The 20842-nt window shown below is 45.4% G+C and overlaps 1 protein-coding gene across 2 annotated transcripts in view; it reads left to right on the forward strand.

The window, feature by feature from the left end:
- The first annotated feature begins 482 nt into the window (after positions 1-482).
- LOC147608482 (uncharacterized) overlaps positions 483-20842 on the forward strand; it is a 111354-nt gene continuing 90994 nt past the window's right edge. Inside the window, exon 1 of one of the 2 annotated variants that reach the window (XM_086789165.1) lies at positions 483-782. In XM_086789165.1, the coding sequence (XP_086645291.1) occupies positions 726-782 (57 nt within the window). In that variant the 5' untranslated portion in view covers positions 483-725. The remainder of the gene's footprint in view (positions 783-20842) is intronic. The other variant, XM_086789164.1, reaches the window with a different exon arrangement.

Genomic DNA, 20842 nt, shown 5'->3' on the forward strand with positions numbered 1-20842 from the left:
GGTGGCGCTTTATCTTTTGTACACTGCTTTGTTCAATTTCTTGCGACGAGCAATAGGGATTCCTCTCTTGATACCTAGGGGGTCACACTCTAGACCTTTTAGCCATCACTAAAGGTTGATTTGGATCTCGGTTATGGTCGTAGGTGGTCCTTGTTAACCTTTTTGTGGGCCCTGAGGGTAACATATACATATACATATGTGTGTGTGTGTGTGTACACTCTATGTACATATATATATATATATATATATATTACATGCATGTGTGTGTGTGAGAGAGAGAGAGATTTCATGTATATATGTTTATATGTGCATATATACATAGATCACATAAAAAATTGTTCCACTCCTCAAGACCATGATGGTCGTGAAAGGCCATGGGTTGGCCTTTCCCTCGCTAGCGTCATTTTTCTCTAGGGAACGGCCTCCAGGCTCCCACCATGGCCTTTCCCTACACCTTCTTGTAATGCTAACCTTGGTTCAACAATTAACCCACGGTGGGAACAGTTGTGCATGGGGCGTGAAGAGTCTAAAGGTGGCGTAAAATCGTTACACTAGTGTCACGCGCTCTTTCACAGCTTGCCTTATTTACATGCTCATGGCGATGGCGAGATAGCAATGGCCTAACACTCCTGAGATACTTTTGCACAGAGACCCAGTTCTTGCCCTTAACCCTAATCATATTCCTAACCCTAATATCTCTGCGGCGAATTCCGACATGGCGTTCGATGGCCTGCGTGCCAAAACCATTGAGGCCGGCCGCAACTCCCCTGCGAAGGATCGAGGTTAGGGTTTTTTTCTCTGTTCTTGATCTGCATATAATGGTCAGAATGGCAACGTATTTGAGTTCTTATTAGATTGTGTAATCCGCCACGACAAATCAATGCCTCATGTAAGACAACCCTAATTTCTCTCAGAAAACCCTATTTCCTCTCTTCTTATATAAAAGAAAAAGGTTGGAGGGGGGCTTTCAGGAAAAACCCATCTCGAAAAATGTCCTTCTTGCTGAAACTTCCTGCATTTTGGACAAAATTTGTCAGCTAAAACGTGTATTACGTTCCATTTTTTCAAAAAATTAAAAATCTGTTACTGGGATAAATGAATTATTTTCTAGAAAACAAAAAATTATCGATAAGAGGGCATAAGAACCCTTGCGAGATGCATTTACAAGTGTATTCTTGTGGGGCGTCACGCCTGCAGGTGGCGTCCATTAAATTTACTAAGTGAAGCCTTCTTGACCAGCTGCTTATAATCAAATCCGTGTGTGTCTCATAGTGGTCATGATTCCCATTTGTTGATGCACTAGCTCTTCATAAGTTGGTTTGGTGTGATATTGTAGCCACATCCTTTTGATGTGCATATAGTCCTCTTACCACAATTCCAGTTGTAGCCCTTGAAGTTGGAATTTGTTCAAGAAAAGGACTTGAATTAAATTCTCGAATTGAGATTACAAACGCCCTTTCATTCCTTGAAAACATAAGAGACATTCTTTAATTTTCTTGGATTTTGTTTGACTATGGCCATAATATGTTTAGGTCAATTCTACATGACAAGAGAAGCAGTGGGCTGGATGTCTTGCTTTGGGTTCTAGCCCTTTATGACGGTTGCAGGGAGCGTTTTCATACCTAATATGTTTAGGTCAATTCTACATGACAAGAGAAGCAGTGGGCTGGATGTCTTGCTTTGGGTCCTAGCTCTTTATGACGGTTGCAGGGAGCGTTTTCATACGAGGGCCAAAGAGAGGGGCATTGCTTTCGGACTGGTGACACAGGCTGGTGCCTATTACCTGGTATCAACTCAGGCTGCTTACACACTTAAGCAGATGTGTCACTTAAAAAAAATCGATTTCATCATGGCCATAGGACTGAGTGACCATCACGTTTGCCTTTACACACTAACAGCCTATGAAGCTGATCTGGCAGTTTACGAAGTGCTGAGTTAGTGTCCATGAGCAGTGAGCTCATCACTGGGCAAAGTTTGCCTGTCCATGCCATGGGCGAGGGGTACCTAATGCCACCAATTGGTCACACACACAGCATTTACTGCTCAAAATCTGGATTGCTAGGTGATGAAAAGACTAGTGGGACCTTTGTGCACGGCCAAGCTGGAGGGACAATATTATGTAAGAGAGGTAGTGTGCTGGTGCTGGACAGGCAGTGACATTAGAGAATCAGTTCCTTCCTGATGTCAAGTGGCAAGCACATTTTCTAGATTAGTCAGAATGTGTCGAACGCCCCAGTGACCATTAAGTGTGAGCCAAGAATCCCGAACTTTCGAAAATCAAAGAGGTTCCTTGTCATTTTATTTTCCCTAAGTAGATCTTCCACGGAGGAAGGTTGAAGCGGTGGTTTGGAATGTGGGAGGGAGGGGGTAGGTGGTTTGTCTGACACAGAGGGGTGGTTGTGGAGGTCTTTGAAGGCTTGCAAAAGGATTGGTCTTCTATGAGTTTGTGGGGGAGTGGAAGAGTGGTATCATTGGGCTCATCTCCCATTGGCTCTTCAGGAATGACCTTTTTTGTAATCGGGTGACCACTATGGCTGCTGATGTTGGATCCTCATGAATGGTTGGTGTGGGTGTGACGGACACACCAAGGGTGGGGGAGGAAGGGGAGCAAGTGGACGGCGGATGTCCTACTGAAACCAAGTGGATGGCTGGGACTGGTTGGAATGTGAAGTAGGATGAAGTGAATGCCATTGCTTGGGGCAATCTAGGTATAGTGGTCCTTGGATTCTAGACAGTCCCTGCAGGGTGGTGCACCTTCAGGAAGGGGGCACTGGCTTTGGTAGTGGCTGTCAGGAACTTGCCACACAAAAGAGAATCAAAGTACCAAAATTGCACACAATAATCACGAATAAATATTCAACTCCAAACAAATAATAGATTCAAACATATGAAACATAGACATGGAAATAAACATGGAAGATAAACCATAGACTTGAAAACTGTGCGCAAAATAAACATCGCCATCAATCAACAAGGATTGGGTTAAATCTCCCCCTCATGCGTGCTGGCTCCTTGCACCACATGAGTATTTAATCATGTACTCCAAAAAATAGCCCTTGAGCCAATCGTGAAGCTTTGGCCAAAAATAGGGCTCTTTTACAAAAATAATCAATCCTTCTAGAGGATGTTCACACACATCTAGTGTGTACCAAAAACAATAGTGAACCTCTAGTTCACACGCACTACACTTGTGCACATCGGGGTGCATAAATATTCGAGTACAAAGAAATGGCACACGGCTAACCAAAAATAACGAAGGTAACTCATAAATGTCGAGGCGATGTAAACGCCCATGCACATGACAAAACCTGTGCGACACCTCGTTTGGTGACCCTCGTGCGTGCAACACCTCGTTCGGTGACTCTTGCACACTCATGTTTGTGCGACACCTCGTTCGGTGACCCTCGCACAAGTACGACGCCTCATTTAGCATCCTTGTGCTCATCACCTATACTCAACAAGTCAACATGTTAGGTGAGGCAATCAAACACCAATATCAACAACACTAGCATGCGTACACATGGCATCACCCAATCACAACATACATAGCATAGATCCGCAAAGCATATGCCAATCACACTTACAATTTAGTATTTAATATGACATCACTCACGATACTAATTGCAAGCATGGCACAATGGTCGGATGGGCGTCCCCATTAGACCATAGAGGGCCAATAATGTAACATCCCTCTTGCTCGGGTTAGTAACTGACCTCAGTTGCGTGTTTGATAGGAGTGTATTAAGTCAAGGCATGTGCGGAAAAACTGCTCGGGCATCCAACGAGCATCTTCTCTTGGATGGTTCTTGAAGGTCATAAGATATCTGTTATAAACATTGCCAGTTCTTGTAGTAGTCTGCTCATGGTCAATAATTTCATCAGGTATTAATTGCTCTTCATCATCAGCTAGCTCTGGAGGTTCTTCATAAACAGGATGAGTAGGGATTGGTCCTTTAAAGGGTCTCAATAGACTAATATGAAAAGAGTTATGAATCCTCCAATGGGATGGAAGATCTAGTCTATAAGCAGGTCATTGATTTTGTCTACTATCTTGAAAGGACCATAGAATCTAGGGGCTAGTTTGACAACAAGATTCTTTTCTACACTCTTAAGTCTCCTCTTTTCTATCCTCAAAAGTACATGGTCTCCTTTTTCAAAAATCATGGGTTTTCTTTCTTATTGGCCTGCTTTACATACTTTTCTTGAGCCTTCCTAATAGCCTCTTTAACTTGGTCATGAATAGAGCTAAAGTCTCTAGTAAATTCATCAGCAGCTTCTATAGTGTGGGAAAGACGAGTCATCGGAGTGGGAAGAGTCTTTCCATACACTATCTCAAACGGTGCTTTCTTAGTGGCAGAGTGAGGAGTGTTATTGTAGGCAAATCGGAGAATATGTAAATATTTATCCCATTGCCTAGGCTGTGATTAAACATAGGTTCTAAGAAGATCTAGGATAGTGCTATTGGTCACTTCAATCTAGCCATTGGATTCAGGGTAAAAAGCAGTAGAGAAATCTAATTTTGTGCCTAAATTATCAAACAATGTTCTCCAAAAATCGCTACAAAATTTAGAATCTCTATTTGACACAATGACTTTAGGCAAACCATGATGCACAAATATATGCTTTAAAAATAAATGAGCAGCTTGATGAGTAGTTAGTTTCTTTTTACATGCAATGAAATGAGCCTGTTTGCTAAATCTATCAACTACTATCCAAATCATGTCATTCTGATTAGCAGTAAGCGGAAAACCAGTTATAAAGTCCATTGAAATCTGCTCCGTGGTTCATTGGGAATTGGGAATTGGGAATTGGGAGATAAGTAATCCTTGAGTTTTTCCCTTATAGCTTTTAATCTTCTGGCAAGTAATGCATTCGGCCACAAACTTGGCTATATCTTTCTTTATAGATGGCCAATAAAAGTCTCGGGCAATGGTCTGTAAAGTAGATGATACTCCTCTATGCCCTGCATACGGGGGTTGGTGCACCTCCTCCATAACAGACTCTCTAAAAGGTCTCGTGATGCATAATCTCCTCTGAAAGAAGAGATATCCATCATGATAAGAGTAATCTGAGTGGGGAGTCCACCCATTATCTCTCATTTTGGTCCAAGTGTCTGAAAAGTCTGAGTCTTGGTCATAAGAGTCTTTCATAGCATTGAAAGTCGAGCTATCTACAGCCGTGATGTGATGAACACTAGGCCGTCGACTAATGGCATCAGCGACTACATTCTCTTTTCTAGGGTGATAGAGAATAGTAGGCTGGAAACTCGGAATAAAAGCAACCCATTTGATGTGTCGGTCAGATATCAAAGGCTGGGTGAGTAGGTGCCTGATACTTTGCTGGCCTTTTTTAATGATGAATTCTGATTCCATCAAATAGTGTTTCCAAATTTTTAGGGCATGGACTACAGCAGTCAATTCTTTTTCATAAGTGCTGTACTTGCACTCGGGGGGTCTAAGTTTCCTACTCTCAAATGCTATGGGGTGAACATCTTGCATTAATACTGCCCCTATGCCTGTACCACTAGCATCAGTCACAACAATAAAGAAAGGTCTAGCAAAGTTTGGTAATTGCAGAACTGGTGCTTTAGTGAGTGCTTCTTTTAAAGCATTAGAAGATTTTTCCTGTTTATCAGTCCACACATACTTGTTTGTTTGCTGTGGCGTAATGGGCGGGGTCGGGGGTTGTTGAGGTGGGGTGAGGGGCTTGTTGCTGATGAAATTGACGGAACCCCTGCAGATAGTAACAGTCTTTGTCTTCATGTCCTCTCTTTTTGTAGGAGCAGTACTTCCTCTTTGGGCATTCTTGGACGGTGTGTCCCAGTGAATGACTGGCATATGGCACACCACAGCCCCTTTGTGGCTTCTTGTTGTGTCTTCAATTCCTCAATCTCCTTCCTTAGTTTGAGCAAGGTACTTTCCTCATTGTGAGATTTCTGGCTCAGTTTGAGTGCCTCCAGCTCCCGCTTCAGCTAAGACACTGTGTCATCTAGTGGTGTTGTTGTTAGATATACAGAGCCCACATCTTGCTCAAACATGAGTCATGCATTTTTTAGTTGGGAAGCTAGCTCTTGGAATTGTAGTTGGTGGGGGCTGACTCTCCCGAATCTTCTGTTGGGTGGTCTTGGGCAAGGCGTGTGTCACCCACTGACGCACCGTGAAGTTGCCAGGGTAAGTCGGTAGGCAGGCCACTAGCACTGTGATCCGTGTCATAACTTCTGACACTCTCCCCTGGTAGCAATTGCAACTTCCATAGCTCCTGGAGGAGGCGGTCCTCATGGTTACCAGGATGGAAGGTGCGGAGGAAGGTATTCTTTAGGGGGGCCCAGTCTGCAAAGTGGTAAGTTGGAAACTGACTGAATCACTTGTCTATAGAGCCTTGTAGAGTGGATGGAAAGAGTACCAAGAAGGCATCCTCCTACTCAAGGCCTTGGCTCTTGCATATGGAGATGAACTAATGGATGTGGTCTTCTACATCTTTAGTGGTGGATCCTTTGAAGGTTGGAAGCTTGACATTGACTTGGTCCAACACCGTGGAAAGGGGTTCCGTGCCAGGAGGATTGATTGGACCAGAAGGGTTGGTTGGGCCTCCAACATTGTTACGAAGGTGGGATTACTAAGGTTGGTTGCCATAGGAAAGAGTGGAAGGTGATCCCTAGGTGTGTAAAAAAACCTCTTTCGACTATAGCAGCGTATTGAGAGAGGACTTATGGATGGGCTGACCAGACTACCACGGGATCGTGTATTGGGCATACAGATAAGTGTGAGCTATCAAGACTCCAAGTTTCGAGAGTCCCACCGGGTGTGCCAAATTTTAGTGTACCCGTAGTAGGGTTGGTTGCCCGGTACACTAAAGTGGTGGTGTAAACCGGCCTGACGGGCGGTGAAACAAACACTTGCACATAAAACACTTCAACGCCATCGAGGACCTAGAAAAGGAAAACAAACAGGGGGAGCTAGAGTGCTCCAACAAATAGTACACAGACACCGATTGGCCCCAAATCGCAGTGGCGTCCCTTGCGGTATTTCTTTAATTGATTAAAAGAGCTTTGATTACAATATAAGGCTGGGAACTCAGCCGTCAAAATGGAACCCCTGAAGCCTGCAAAGAACCTGCATCTGGTTTCTTGTCCACACGGTATCCCCAAACAAGTCCAGCCATTGTTCATATCAAAAGGCTCTCTCACATTGAGTCTGCATACAGAAGCTTTCTCCCATGATCAAGGCTGCCACAACCATCCATAGCCTCTCACACTATGAACAGCATCACACCCTGACACATCCAGTGCTTCTGCATCACAACACAGACTCCCAAACTGTCTCTCAAAAGAGAACTCGCATCACAGCACAGCATACCATACAGTTGACACACCTGTACAAACCCTCTCTACCTTCCAAGGGTACTATCCATCTCTGTCATGGATTCCGTGTCCCCTGTCCAATCAGTAGCAAGGCTGTACCAAACATGTGTCCACTCCTGTACCTTCTGCCTGCGTGTGACCTATCTCCTGGAGAAACCCAAAAACATGTCTCTTCGAGAAAACCTACGACCTGTTTCCACATGAAACCCTTAGGCCTGTTTCCCTTTGAAACTTCTGTCCTGTTTCCATACATCTAGTTACCTGTTCCCTCATGAAACATCTGGCAACATAGAGATACCCATAACTGTAGGTCCCACTGTTCCTTTCTAGCAGGAAGAAAACAATCTACTCCATGAGCACGCAGCCATGCGAGCTTGCATCACTCCCATGCCAAGAAACATTTTCAATTGACCTGTACTTGCAGCCAGAAACCCAAGTACACAGCTGAATTTGCAGCCAAGCAAAAACAGCCCATAAACTGTCCCAAAACAATCCTGAATCCAAAGCAAAGAGAAGCTGAAAGTTCCATCAGTTGAACGCCATCGACATGATGTCTATGTTCATGAAAAACCAGCCCCTCCTTTCTGCAAAAACACGGCGTCTTCCAAAAAGCACACGCCTGCAACCACCTATCCGAACAGGTCGACACCAGCAACCACCCGTACCAAATTGTGTGTAGTTGTCTCCTGTATCAGTTGTCGTACAGCAGCCGCCTGTACCAGCTGTACCTGTCCGTACAAATATGCATGCAGCAGTACAATCGTACACCTGAACCTGCAGTCGTACAACTGCCACGTGGACTGTACCTGCAGCTGTACCTGACTGTGCCGCCTGTACCTGCAGGCAGCAGCCTGACCTGCGCCGCCTGTACCTGCAGGCACCTGAATTTGCACCTGCAGAGCAGCCTGACCTGCGCAGCTTGTACCTGCACAGCAGTCGTACACTGTACCTGCAGCAGTCGTACAGTTCTGCACAGGCTCTTCTGTGCGCAGCCAACATGCAGTCCACTTATCCCAAAAAGCACATGCTTCCTCAAGAGATAGGCGCCCCTTTTGCCTGCCAGCCTCTCTTTTTCCCAAAAAGCACACGTGGCCCCAAAATAGCATAAGGGCCACGTTTTTCTTTAATGAAGGGCTTTAAAAATGATTTTAAAGGTTTTTAAAACCTTTTAAATTAAAATCTCTTTGTCCCCCTTCACACTTGGGGTTTTTCACACATGGGCTTCCATTTTCACTCCAACCTGATGCCATTCACACTGTCCACCATGTCCCCGTGCACACCTGCATATTGTCCAGAGAAAAACACAGGGTCGTGACATACCCCCCTCTTGAAAAATGGCAAGCGTCCTCGATTGCACTCAATGGCACAGTAAAGCATCTTATGAGCAAAGACACCCCATATGGCAAAAACAATGGCCTTCCAATGCATCTGGGTGATAAAATAATCATCCTGCACAATAAGCCACCATGTCACGCCAAAGTGACAAACACCTCTTGCTTGTTCCTTCAGAACCTACAGCAAAAGTCTAAAACCAAATGGAAACACGTTAACTGTGTTAGCCAAAAACAAAACCATGCATCATTCTACATATGGCACACATATGCATTCGCAAGCAATATGCTCCTCAAGATGCTCTACCTACTCCAAAGTAACAGTCTAAGGGCTGCTCGCAAGCCTTACGCCCATGGGCATCCCGCAGGATCCACGACTGATGGTACAACATGAGCATATGCAAGCACTCAATGCATCCAAACACTACATCCAGTAAGTACTTTCCCACATATGTTTCATAGTCATCCCGCAGGAGTTACACCCAGTGGTGCATCCATGAACATAATAAAGCACTTGATGTATCATACCAACATACATGCAGCACTCAACACAATGCAGAGTATTTCCCAATGTATTCTCAATGTTACCAGGATCCAATGGCACCAGAATACAAAAATACCTCTACCTCAAAAAGTGTATGCATACATGCACAAATAGAATTCGATCCATATTTCCATGAACCAAACCAACTCTAGGACTGCTCGCAAGACTTATGCCCTCCATAGAGTTATCCATAGTTGCAGTTAGAGTTCCAGGTGCGCGCGACTGCCAACTTTACCATCTCATGTGACTAGTACACAATATCATAGAAGTCCCATAAGCAGATGTACTGTCAGCCTCAGTACCTTCGGGTGAATACAAAGATGTCACCAAGCGACTCCTAGATAACAAATGAGCCTGTTTGTAACAACAAGGGAGCGGAGGTGCTACCCCCCTCTTGAGCATCAGGCAATGCTCCAGACCTATGCTCTGCTGAACCTGAATGAGCCGTAACAAGAGTCCACTCCAACTCATAGGCATCAAGATAAAACTGCAACTCCTGAGGTGAATCTGCTAAGTCACCCTCCTCCATCCACTTCGCATCCATCAGTGAACCTCCTCCATCCACTTCGTATCCATCAGTGAACAGCTCTTGAACTTCACAGGATAGCGACGGGAAACCTTACCATGTACCTTTCTTTCATTATGTGCCAGTATATGCTCAGGAATAAGAACCTCGTCAAGTTCCTCCACTTCCATCTGAGCCTCATCTGATACATCCTCAGGCACCCAAAACCTGCTTGCACTCCACCCAAGTGATAAGCACAAGTCCTCGATGAAGCATAGTAGACCACCACTGCTAAATATAGAAAGAAACTGTCTTCCGAACCCATGAAGCCTCTATGAAGATACCACTGGTGACAAACTGTCAAAAGCCATAGCCTTCAATGCATCTCCTGCACCATAACACTTCAACTGCTTCTTGTTCCTGGCCGACTACTTCTTGTCCTTGGTGTCTTTTCTCCTGAGCTTCATCTTCAGCTCTTGCTCTTCACCTCATATAGGCAAAGACACACAACCCTGCACTGTGTCCTGCACTCCCTTTTCACTTTCCTCATGTTGAAGCTTTTGATGTGACTCTCATGAGACAACCACGAGCTCACCCCCTTAGGAAAGTTGGCGATTGTCCCGACCAAAGCAACCACGGACTCGCCTCCTTGAGAAAGTCGACGATGTGTCCCGGCAACGGAACCTTGTAAACCGGCCTGACGGGCGGTGAAACAAACGCTTGCACATAAAACACTTCAACGCCATCGAGGACCTAGAAAAGGAAAACAAACAGGGGGAGCTAGAGTGCTCCAACAAATAGTACACAGACACCGATTGGCCCCAAATCGCAGTGGCGCCCCTTGCGGTATTTCTTTAATTGATTAAAAGAGCTTTGATTACAATATAAGGCTGGGAACTCAGCCGTCAAAATGGAACCCCTGAAGCCTGCAAAGAACCTGCATCTGGTTTCTTGTCCACACGGTATCCCCAAACAAGTCCAACCATTGTTCATATCAAAAGGCTCTCTCACATTGAGTCTGCATACAGAAGCTTTCTCCCATGATCAAGGCTGCCACAACCATCCATAGCCTCTCACACTATGAACAGCATCACACCCTGACACATCCAGTGCTTCTGCATCACAACACAGACTCCCAAACTGTCTCTCAAAAGAGAACTCGCATCACAGCACAGCATACCATACAGTTGACACACCTGTACAAACCCTCTCTACCTTCCAAGGGTACTATCCATCTCTGTCATGGATTCCATGTCCCCTGTCCAATCAGTAGCAAGGCTGTACCAAACATGTGTCCACTCCTGTACCTTCTGCCTGCATGTGACCTATCTCCTGGAGAAACCCAAAAACATGTCTCTTCGAGAAAACCTACGACCTGTTTCCACATGAAACCCTTAGGCCTGTTTCCCTTTGAAACTTCTGTCCTGTTTCCATACATCTAGTTACTTGTTCCCTCATGAAACATCTGGCAACATAGAGATACCCATAACTGTAGGTCCCACTGTTCCTTTCAAGCAGGAAGAAAACAATCTACTCCATGAGCACGCAGCCATGCGAGCTTGCATCACTCCCATGCCAAGAAACATTTTCAATTGACCTATACTTGCAGCCAGAAACCCAAGTACACAGCTGAATTTGCAGCCAAGCAAAAACAGCCCATAAACTGTCCCAAAACAGTCCTGAATCCAAAGCAAAGAGAAGCTGAAAGTTCCATCAGTTGAACGCCATCGACATGATGTCTATGTTCATGAAAAACCAGCCCCTCCTTTCTGCAAAAACACAGCGTCTTCCAAAAAGCACACGCCTGCAACCACCTATCCGAACAGGTCGACACCAGCAACCACCCGTACCAAATTGTGTGTAGTTGTCTCCTGTATCAGTTGTCGTACAGCAGCCGCCTGTACCGGCTGTACCTGTCCGTACAAATATGCATGCAGCAGTACAATCGTACACCTGAACCTGCAATCGTACAACTGCCACGTGGACTGTACCTGCAGCCAAATGGATATTTCACACCAAATTTAAAGCCGATGGTACCTTGGAAAAATACAAAGCCCGGCTTGTGGTGCTAGTCTTTAAACCACTCAGAACTAGGTAGTTGCCTTCAGTTGACCACTGGTTGACAGTTAACTCACTCCTGCAGGCAGCAGCCTGACCTGCGCCGCCTGTACCTGCACCACCTGAATCTGCACCTGCAGCAGCCTGACCTGCGCAGCCTGTACCTGCACAGCAGCCGTACACTGTACCTGCAGCAGTCGTACAGTTCTGCACAGGCTCTTTTGTGCGCAGCCAACATGCAGTCCAGTTATCCCAAAAAGCACATGCTTCCTCAAGAGATAGGCGCCCCTTTTGCCTGCCAGCCTCTCTTTTTTCCAAAAAGCACACGTGGCCCCAAAATAGCATAAGGGCCACGTTTTTCTTTAATGAAGGGCTTTAAAAATGATTTTAAAGGTTTTTAAAACCTTTTAAATTAAAATCTCTTTGTCCCCCTTCACACTTGGGGTTTTTCACACACATGGGCTTCCATTTTCACTCCAACCTGATGCCATTCACACTGTCCACCATGTCCCCGTGCACACCTGCATATTGTCCAGAGAAAAACACAGGGTCGTGACAGGTGGCTCTGCTTTGGACACTATGTCCGGAGTCCTCAATGCTCATAGCACAATGCATGTATGAATAGACATAATAAAGTGGAACATAACACAAGTGACAAGATCGGCAACAGTGACAAGAATATAATTTTTTTTTTCCGAAAAGGAGACTTCTATTAAGTATGAAAAAATTTACAAAATGGAGATTTCACACGAAGCAAGGTGGAGATCTCAACCAATCAAGAGCCCTGTGCTGCCAATAGGGTTCTGAATGAGAGGATGTGAAAAAGATACCAATGTCCCACTCTCTCATAAACTGGCCGCGCTTCCTCTTTGCAGTCCTCGAAGATCCCTGGATTTTGGCCTAGGTAGCCATAATGGTGTGAATAATAACACTCCAAATCCGGCAAAGACACTGAGAAACAAGAACGAGAGTCCCTCATTGGCCTCGGTGCATCTAGCCTTCCAGATATTCCAGGCTGAGATGCTAGCAATAATCTCCCAAGAGCTGTCTAACCTCTGTGCCGGAGGGACAAAGTGTGAAAGTGGAAAATCCTGAAGACAACAGTGCCGAGCAACTCCTTGCCTAACCATAATGGCCAAGCTCCTGTCAGTCCCCTTGAACCTCAGCTGAGGCCCAGACTGTGTCAACCAAATGATAGAATCAAAAGAAATGATAGTATCCCTCTTAATCCTACCAAAGAGGTGTGCAATCGCAGACCAAACCCTCTGTGCTTCCCTGAATTCCCATAAACAATGGTAAACTGACTCCAAAACTCCTGCACATCTAGGGCATGCTGGGCAAGCACCAGTAACAGACCTCCACTGATTGGTGGCCAGACCACCATGAAGAGAAACCGAAATAAAGGAGGAAATCTGTGGCTTCCTATAAGAATGCCACAATCTCCGCCAAAATACCCTCTGAATGTCAGTCGAAATGCCGTAAGATTCCCAATGGGGTCTAAGAGTAGGGACACTGTCAAATCCCCAAGGATCTCCTCGTGATCGATCTTGGTTCGAGACTCGAAACCTGTAAACAAGCGAACAAACAAACAACAAGGGGGTGTAGGCCTGACTCACCTCCCAACCATGACAGCCGTGGGCGAGCCCACAGTCTTAGCTGTCCCCACCGAGCCACGAGCTGAGCTAACTAGGTTGACGTACCGACCAATCTCCTCCTCGCAACGTCCCATACTACCACGAAGCTGCCCTCGCGGGCCTCGAGACTGCTGCCGGCCTCGGCTGCGTAAAGCAGGTGCACGTCTACACTAGATCCAGGCTCCAAGACCATAGAGCTCTCACAAACTCGCGAGACTCTCTATATCCCAATAATTAACCTTGGCCACCCTTTTATAGGCTCTTGGCCGGTCATCGGGCGTCCACACTTGGGCGCCTGCCCGTCCATTCCTGGGTGCCCGCCCGTTAGTATTTTCCTAACTCAGCTCGTCAATCAGCCTGCCTAGTTCCAAGCTTCCCCAAGCCTTGAAACTAGTCTTGCGTGCGTGTAGCACACGGTAGATACACACTGTGCACATGACATACTCCCCTTCCTCTAAGAGCTCACTCCTGAGCTCACTAAAAAGCCAGGGTAATCTCTCTGAAGAGTAGTCAATGTCTCCCATGTAGCGTCCTCCTCAACACGATCCTTCCACTTGATCTTGTATTCCGTGATAAGCGTATTACGCAATCTTCTTTCACGAAATCCAAGAATCTTTTCAGGTTCGTGCGGAACAAATGTCATGTCCTCGACATCTATAATTTCTTGAGGAGTAACTAACTAATCTGCTCCACCCAGTACTTCCTTAAGTCTACTGACATGAAATATAGGATGAACTTTCACATGAGAAGGCAAATCCAATTCATATGCAACTGAACCAATCCGTCGTGTAACACGAAATGGTCCACAGTATCTAGGGGATAATTTCGGAGATCGACCTGTCCGTAAAGTCTCGGAATCTTTCGGAACTCGCAAATACACCATCGTTCCTTCAGAGAACTCTCTAGGTGAACGATGTCTATTAGAATAAAACCTGTCTCGGTCTTGAGCACTTCTAATAGATTTCTTTGCAACTTGTAACATTTCTTGCATATCTTGCAAAAAATTACGTGCTACATCATGCTGAAGTCTTGAGAATCCTACTGTAACAGGTAATCTAGGTTGAAAACCATACATAAGCATGAAAGGACTAAACCCTGTACTCGTATGCTTAGTATTGTTATATACAAATTCTAACATAGGAAGATAATCCTCACATGAACTCTGTCTTTTGGATACATATGCTCGAAGCATATCCTCCAAAATCTGATTCACTCTTTCAGTCTGGCCATCAGATTGAGGATGATCTGAGGAACTCAAATTCAAAGTTGTTTCCAACTTCTCAAAAACAAGTTTCCAAAAATCACTCGTAAACTTAGAGTCCCTATCACTGACTATGTCCTGCGGGTAACCCGTACAGTCTAAACAATTGCTCGATAAACTGCCGAGCTAATTGCGTAGCTGTAATAGTCTTCCGGGTCGGTAAAACTCTAGCCATTTTTGTCAAGCGATCTGCCACAACCCAAATAGAATCGTGGCCTTGATGTGTTCCTGGCAATCCGGTAATAAAATCCATGGAAATACTTTCCCATTTATTACCTGGGATTTGCAAAGGATGCAACAACCCTGTTAAAGCGTTCAGCTTTATTTGCCTGACAAATCTGACACTTGAGAACATAATCTTCTACATACCCTTTCATCTTTGGCTAATAAAAAGTGTGTTTCACTAAAGATAGCGTCCTGTGTACCACAGGTGTCCAGCAGAAGGGGCGTCGTGACACTCCTTAAGAATCTTGGACCTAATGTCCGGGATCTGTGGTACACAAATTTTGTCATTACGGAATAGTAAACCATTCCGAATCATCCACTGGCCTCGTGCAGCCTGAATAGGAGACTGCTCAGTCATCGAGTCTTGGTCAATCAATGAGCTCCCGTCCTAGATCTTCTGCCAAAATGGACCAAAATAACTATCAGTCCTGCAAAGCCCTCTCAATGACTGAAAGAAGTCAGTAGAAATCTCGGTGAACGACAAAGTATTCACCTCTCTAATCCGACTAAGCGCATCTGCAATACTATTCATGGACCCTTTCCGATAACGGATCTCAAAATCAAAATCTTGCATTAACTCCGCCCAACGAGCTTTTCTGCCTCTCAAATCATCCGCATCACACACATACTTGATTGACTGATGATTGATCAGTCAATACCACAAACTTGGAGCCATATAAATAATGTCTCCAAACCTTGAGAGCATGAATCACAGCATAAAGCTCCTTCTCAAGGGTTGGCCAACGAGATTGTAGCTTTTTACTTTCAAAAGAAACCGGTCTACCATCTTGAAATAGAGCAGCCCCGATAGCATAGTCACTGGCATCAGTTTCAAGAACATAAGGCCGACTAGGATCCGGTAATGCTAAGATAGGTGCTTCCTTGACTTTATCTTTCAAAAGTCTGAAGGCCATATCCAAATCGTTATTCCAAGTGATAGGCTGATTTGACTTACGTCCACGACCTTTCAATAAGTCGGTCATCGGTAGTGTGAGCTGAGAGTACTCCCGTACAGATTTCTAAGGAAAAACAACAAAACCGAGAAAAGAACGAAGTTGTTTCACTGTTCGTGGTATAGGCCAGTCCAGAACCTTCTGAACTCGGTCATAGTCAATGCTCAATCCATCTCTAGTGATCTTGTGTCCCAAGTAAATGATGTCGGTCATAAAGAACTCACATTTACTTAACTTAGCATATAGTCGATTCTGTCTTAAAATAGATAAGACAATCGTGAGGTGTCTGACATGATCCTCAAGAGTACGATTATATGTCAAAATATCATCCAGGAACACCACCACAAATTTTCCCAAATGTTCACGAAAAAGATCGTTCATCATTTGCTGGAAAGTGGCTGGAGCATCCCAAAAGGTAATACGAGAAACTCGTAATGGCCATACCTAGTCCGAAAGGCGGTTCTTTCGACATGCCTTTCATGAATACGTATCTAGTGATAGCCAGTACGTAAATCTATCTTCGTGAAATATTTCGCTCCTGCTAATCGGTCAATTAGGTCATCTGATCTAGGGAGAGGATAACGGTTCTTAATGGTCAGCTTGTTCAATCTCTTGTAATCTATACACATTCTCCAAGTATTGTCCTTCTTTCTCCTAAGCAACAGAAGTGCACCCCAAGGTGATTTACTTGGACGGATCTGGCCCATCCTCAAATAATCTTCGAGTTGTTTAGCCAACTCATCTTCCTCGGCTTGGCTCATCCTGTAAGGTGGAATACTGATAGGATGAGCACCAGGGATCAAGTCAATACGATGATCTACTGCCCGTTCAGGTGGTAAACCTGATGGCAGTTCCTTAGGAAATACATCTTGAAACGAATCAAGTATCTTCCGTAATTCTTTGCTTTCAAACACACTCAATTCATTTACATCCAAGGAAGGGATGAGAAAGGAATAAAGTGGAATCAATACACAATGGAAAGCGGTATACAAAGAAGAATCCATTATATTTCCAAAATCAATTGTATTTACAAGAGGTCCCTGAGAGGGATGAATACAATCACCTAAAATACTATACTTGGTGTCCCTATGCTGAAAAGAAAAAATATGACCAGACCAATCTATCTGGACTTCAAGAGTCTTAAACCACTCAATCCCTAATAACAAGTCTACATTTTCCAGATGCATTATATAGCATTCCAGAGTATCTTTGTAGTCCTGAATCTGGATTGGAAGCATCTCCACCTTGCGATCCCAAACTTGCCTTCCTGCAGGTAGACGTACCTCATAGGTATGGTCGTTGAGTGTCGTATCAAAACTCAATTTCTGCACAAGTTTGTAGTTAACAAAGTTATGTGAACTGCCAGGGTCTAAAAGAATGTGAATTTTATGGCCATTCACTTCTCCATAAACTCGGAGAAGATCATGCAAGCCAAATACTTTAGAATTGAACAAATAATCAGAACAAGTACTAGGGCGAGAAAGTACAGAAATTGATGTACCTGTCAAAGACAACTGATTAGCTGCCTTTGGCTTGGGTCCAGCGTTCGTCTTGGTACCCTCTTTGGGCACTCGTTATGCATGTGTCCTTTTTCTTCGCAGATAAAACAACGTCCTTCCTTCTTGAGCTTTAAAGCCCTAAGGAGTCGTTTCTTCTTCGTTGGTGTCGAACTGGAACTCTTCGAAGGTTGGTCCGAAGACTTTCCTTCTGTCGTGTTAGCCATAGGTGCGGAGAACTTTCTTTTATGCTTGTTCCCCTGCTCGGTAACGGGTTTTGACTTGGAAGAGACCATCGTATCATCATAGATACGAGCTGAATGAATGGCCTCGTCCAATGTTTTACATTTGTTATTTTTAACCTGTAATCGGTACGAGTCTGGTAAACCAGCTACGAAAAATCCCAAAAGAGTAGTGGGATCCATCTTTGTAGCTTTCATCTGCAAGTCACGAAACTTTTGGAGGTAGACCTCATAAGTGAGGTGCTGCGAGGTCATGGTTAAAGCTGAAAACCGGGCAACAACATCGTAATCATCCTCTTTCTTGAGGAATTCTTTCTTGAAAACGTCTTCGAATTGTGCCCAAGTCGTTGGCTTAGGGTTGAGTTCCTTCCACCAAAGCAAAGCTTTGCCGGACAGGAAACCTGCTACTAACTGGATCTTCTTTCCATCATCAAATGGATGAAATTGAAAGTGAACTTGCCACTTATGTAGCCACGTGTCCACGATCTCCTTGGTGCGCTGCTTTTGCTCGCCCCCGAACGGTTCCGGAGTAATGTTGGGGCCTAAAGCAGAAGCCAAGGTATCCATACCCGAGAAAGTAGAGAGGGTAGTGGTCAAGAGAGCGATGGAGTTCTGCAAAGCTTGCATCTGGGCTGCGATTTGTGCCTGACGTTCCGTCGAAGAAGCTTCGAGAGCTACTTTGAACTCTTGGAAATCTGATTTTGACACAAAATTGTCAAAAAGATCGGCAACGGTACCTTTCGTAGCCGGCAAGCCTTCGCGTTCCACAAGGGGCTCCAACTCCGATTCTTGGGTCGACATTGTGAAGAGGGTACGCGGAGAGAAAATTTGATCTTTGCACAATAAAAGTGCGAGGGAACTTGAGAGCTTGAAAACTTGAGAGATGTGTGGCAAGAAGCCCACTTAAGGGGTTTATAAAGATAGCCCCAAAAACTAAAAATCTCCAAAAGCTAGGCTTAGCTTTTGCTTAGCTTTTGTGTTTTATATATATATATATATATATATATATAGATTAATATATATATATATATATATATATATATATGGATATATATATTCAGTTTTCTTTAAAAAAAATAAAACACCTTTGAAACCTTGGAGGAGGGTTCTTTTAAAACTTTAAAAAAAAAATTTAAACTCAAAAAAACGAAAGCTCTAAAAAAACGTAAGCTTTCCTTGTTTTTTTTTTTCTCCTCCTGGATTAGCGCCGTCGGCTGGTTGCAAGCGTCACACGTGCAGTGGTCGCCATCTTTCCTGCCGGCTTGCTTTCCAGCATCTGCGCCAGCCTCGCGTAGGTCTTGCCACTAGGCTGCGTGGGCTTGGGCGCCTGCCTTGCCTGGCCTGGGCGCCGGCCTGGCCTGGCCTGGCCTGGGCCGCTTGCGCTAGGCTGCGTAGGCCTGGCTACGTAAGCCTAGGCGCCTGGCTGCCTGGCTACGCAGGCCTGGCCGCCTGCAAATAGAGCCTTAGACGCCTGCCAGCAGGGCTGCCCTCGCAGGCTGAGCCGGCTGCCAACTTTATCGCCTGCACAGACTCGACTACCAATCGCCTGCTCACCAGCGTTCGACCAGCATGCCACAACCGCTTCTTTCTCTCTCTCTCTCTCTCTCTCTCTCTCTCTCGTTCAACGAAAAGCAAACCTGCTTTTGCCTGTTTTCTCTCTCTTTGCAGTTCATGCGACTGCACAAACAAGTCTCTTCTCTTCTTTGCAACGCAAAAGACCCTACCATCTACCATCTCCCATCTACATGGGTCTCTTTGATGAAGAAAAAACACATACTATTCTGAAAATAGCAGTATGCACAGAAAAACAGCAAGCTTTTTTAACACATACCTTTCTTCGACCTCATCTTCTCTACCTACCGACTTGCTCGTTCACGAGGTATGCTCTGATACCATTGTCAAATCCCCAAGGATCTCCTCGTGATCGATCTTGGTTCGAGACTCGAAACCTGCAAACAAACGAACAAACAAACAACAAGGGGGTGCAAGCCTGACTCACCTCCCAACCATGACAGCCGTGGGCGAGCCCACAGTCTTAGCTGTCCCCACCGAGCCACGAGCTGAGCTAACTAGGTTGACGTACCGACCAATCTCCTCCTCGCAACGTCCCATACCGCCACGAAGCTGCCCTCGCGGGCCTCGAGACTGCTGCCGGCCTCGGCTGCGTAAAGCAGGTGCACATCTGCACTAGATCTAGGCTCCAAGACCATAGAGCTCTCACAAACTCGCGAGACTCTCTATATCCCAATAACTAACCTTGGCCACCCTTTTATAGGCTCTTGGCCGGTCATCGGGCGTCCACACTTGGGTGCCCGCCCGTCCATTCTTGGGTGCCCGCTCGTTAGTATTTCCCTAACTCAGCTCGTCAATCAGCCTGCCTAGTTCCAAGCTTCCCCAAGCCTCGAAACTAGTCTTGCGTGTGTGTAGCACACGGTAGATACACACTGTGCACATGACAGACACTCTGATTGTGTCCCAAGATAAGATGTCTGGTATTCGGTACCGTATAACTGAAAAATGGCATGCTTTTCAAAGGGTTACAAGCATCCTTCCACTCCCACTCACTGGGGTCCCAATGCAAATGTCTGATAGGGCAGCCACCATACAACCAAAGGCTAACACTCTGTGTGATCATCCTTGGGAGGGGGGTCAACAAAGACGTGCTTCCCTAACCTGCCAACAACTCCGACTAGACAAATCTGGGGGCCCTCAATAAGGTCCTCCACGTCACATCTCTCTAGCTAGCTGCCATCCATCCTGTACAGAAAAAAAGACCAGTACATCATCCTCCCTAGGCAAGGGGAGACCCATAACCTGAAGAGGAACACCTGTCCCAGAAAAAACCCCAAACTAAGAATGATGACGGCCATCCAAGAAAGATCCAGTAATCGAGTGGTTGGGAATGGTTGTATCAATCTGTGCAATCCTCCGGCTAGAGCCTCTCAATTGCGGCATGAAATCCTATCTTTGCACCTCGGTGAGACTCTGAAACCTTTTCCAAGCCAACACTGTGGGGCATAGGGTCTCCCAACCAGCCCAAAGAATATGCATAGCTGCCCCAAGAGGTCTACCATGCACATCTAAGATCAAATCATTCCACAGAATGGGCTGTCGGTTAGCGTCCTCCACTAAAGCGTGAGCTGAGAGCCCATTCACCTCTGCGAATAGGGACACACTTCGTGATCTGCTGCATGAGAAAGTGCTTCCACGGCTCAGTGCCTGGAAGGAAGCCC

Source organism: Cibotium barometz, chromosome 53 (genome assembly GCF_041138505.1).
Source record: "Cibotium barometz isolate CiBa-2024 chromosome 53, ASM4113850v1, whole genome shotgun sequence".
Lineage (NCBI taxonomy): Eukaryota > Viridiplantae > Streptophyta > Polypodiopsida > Cyatheales > Cibotiaceae > Cibotium > Cibotium barometz.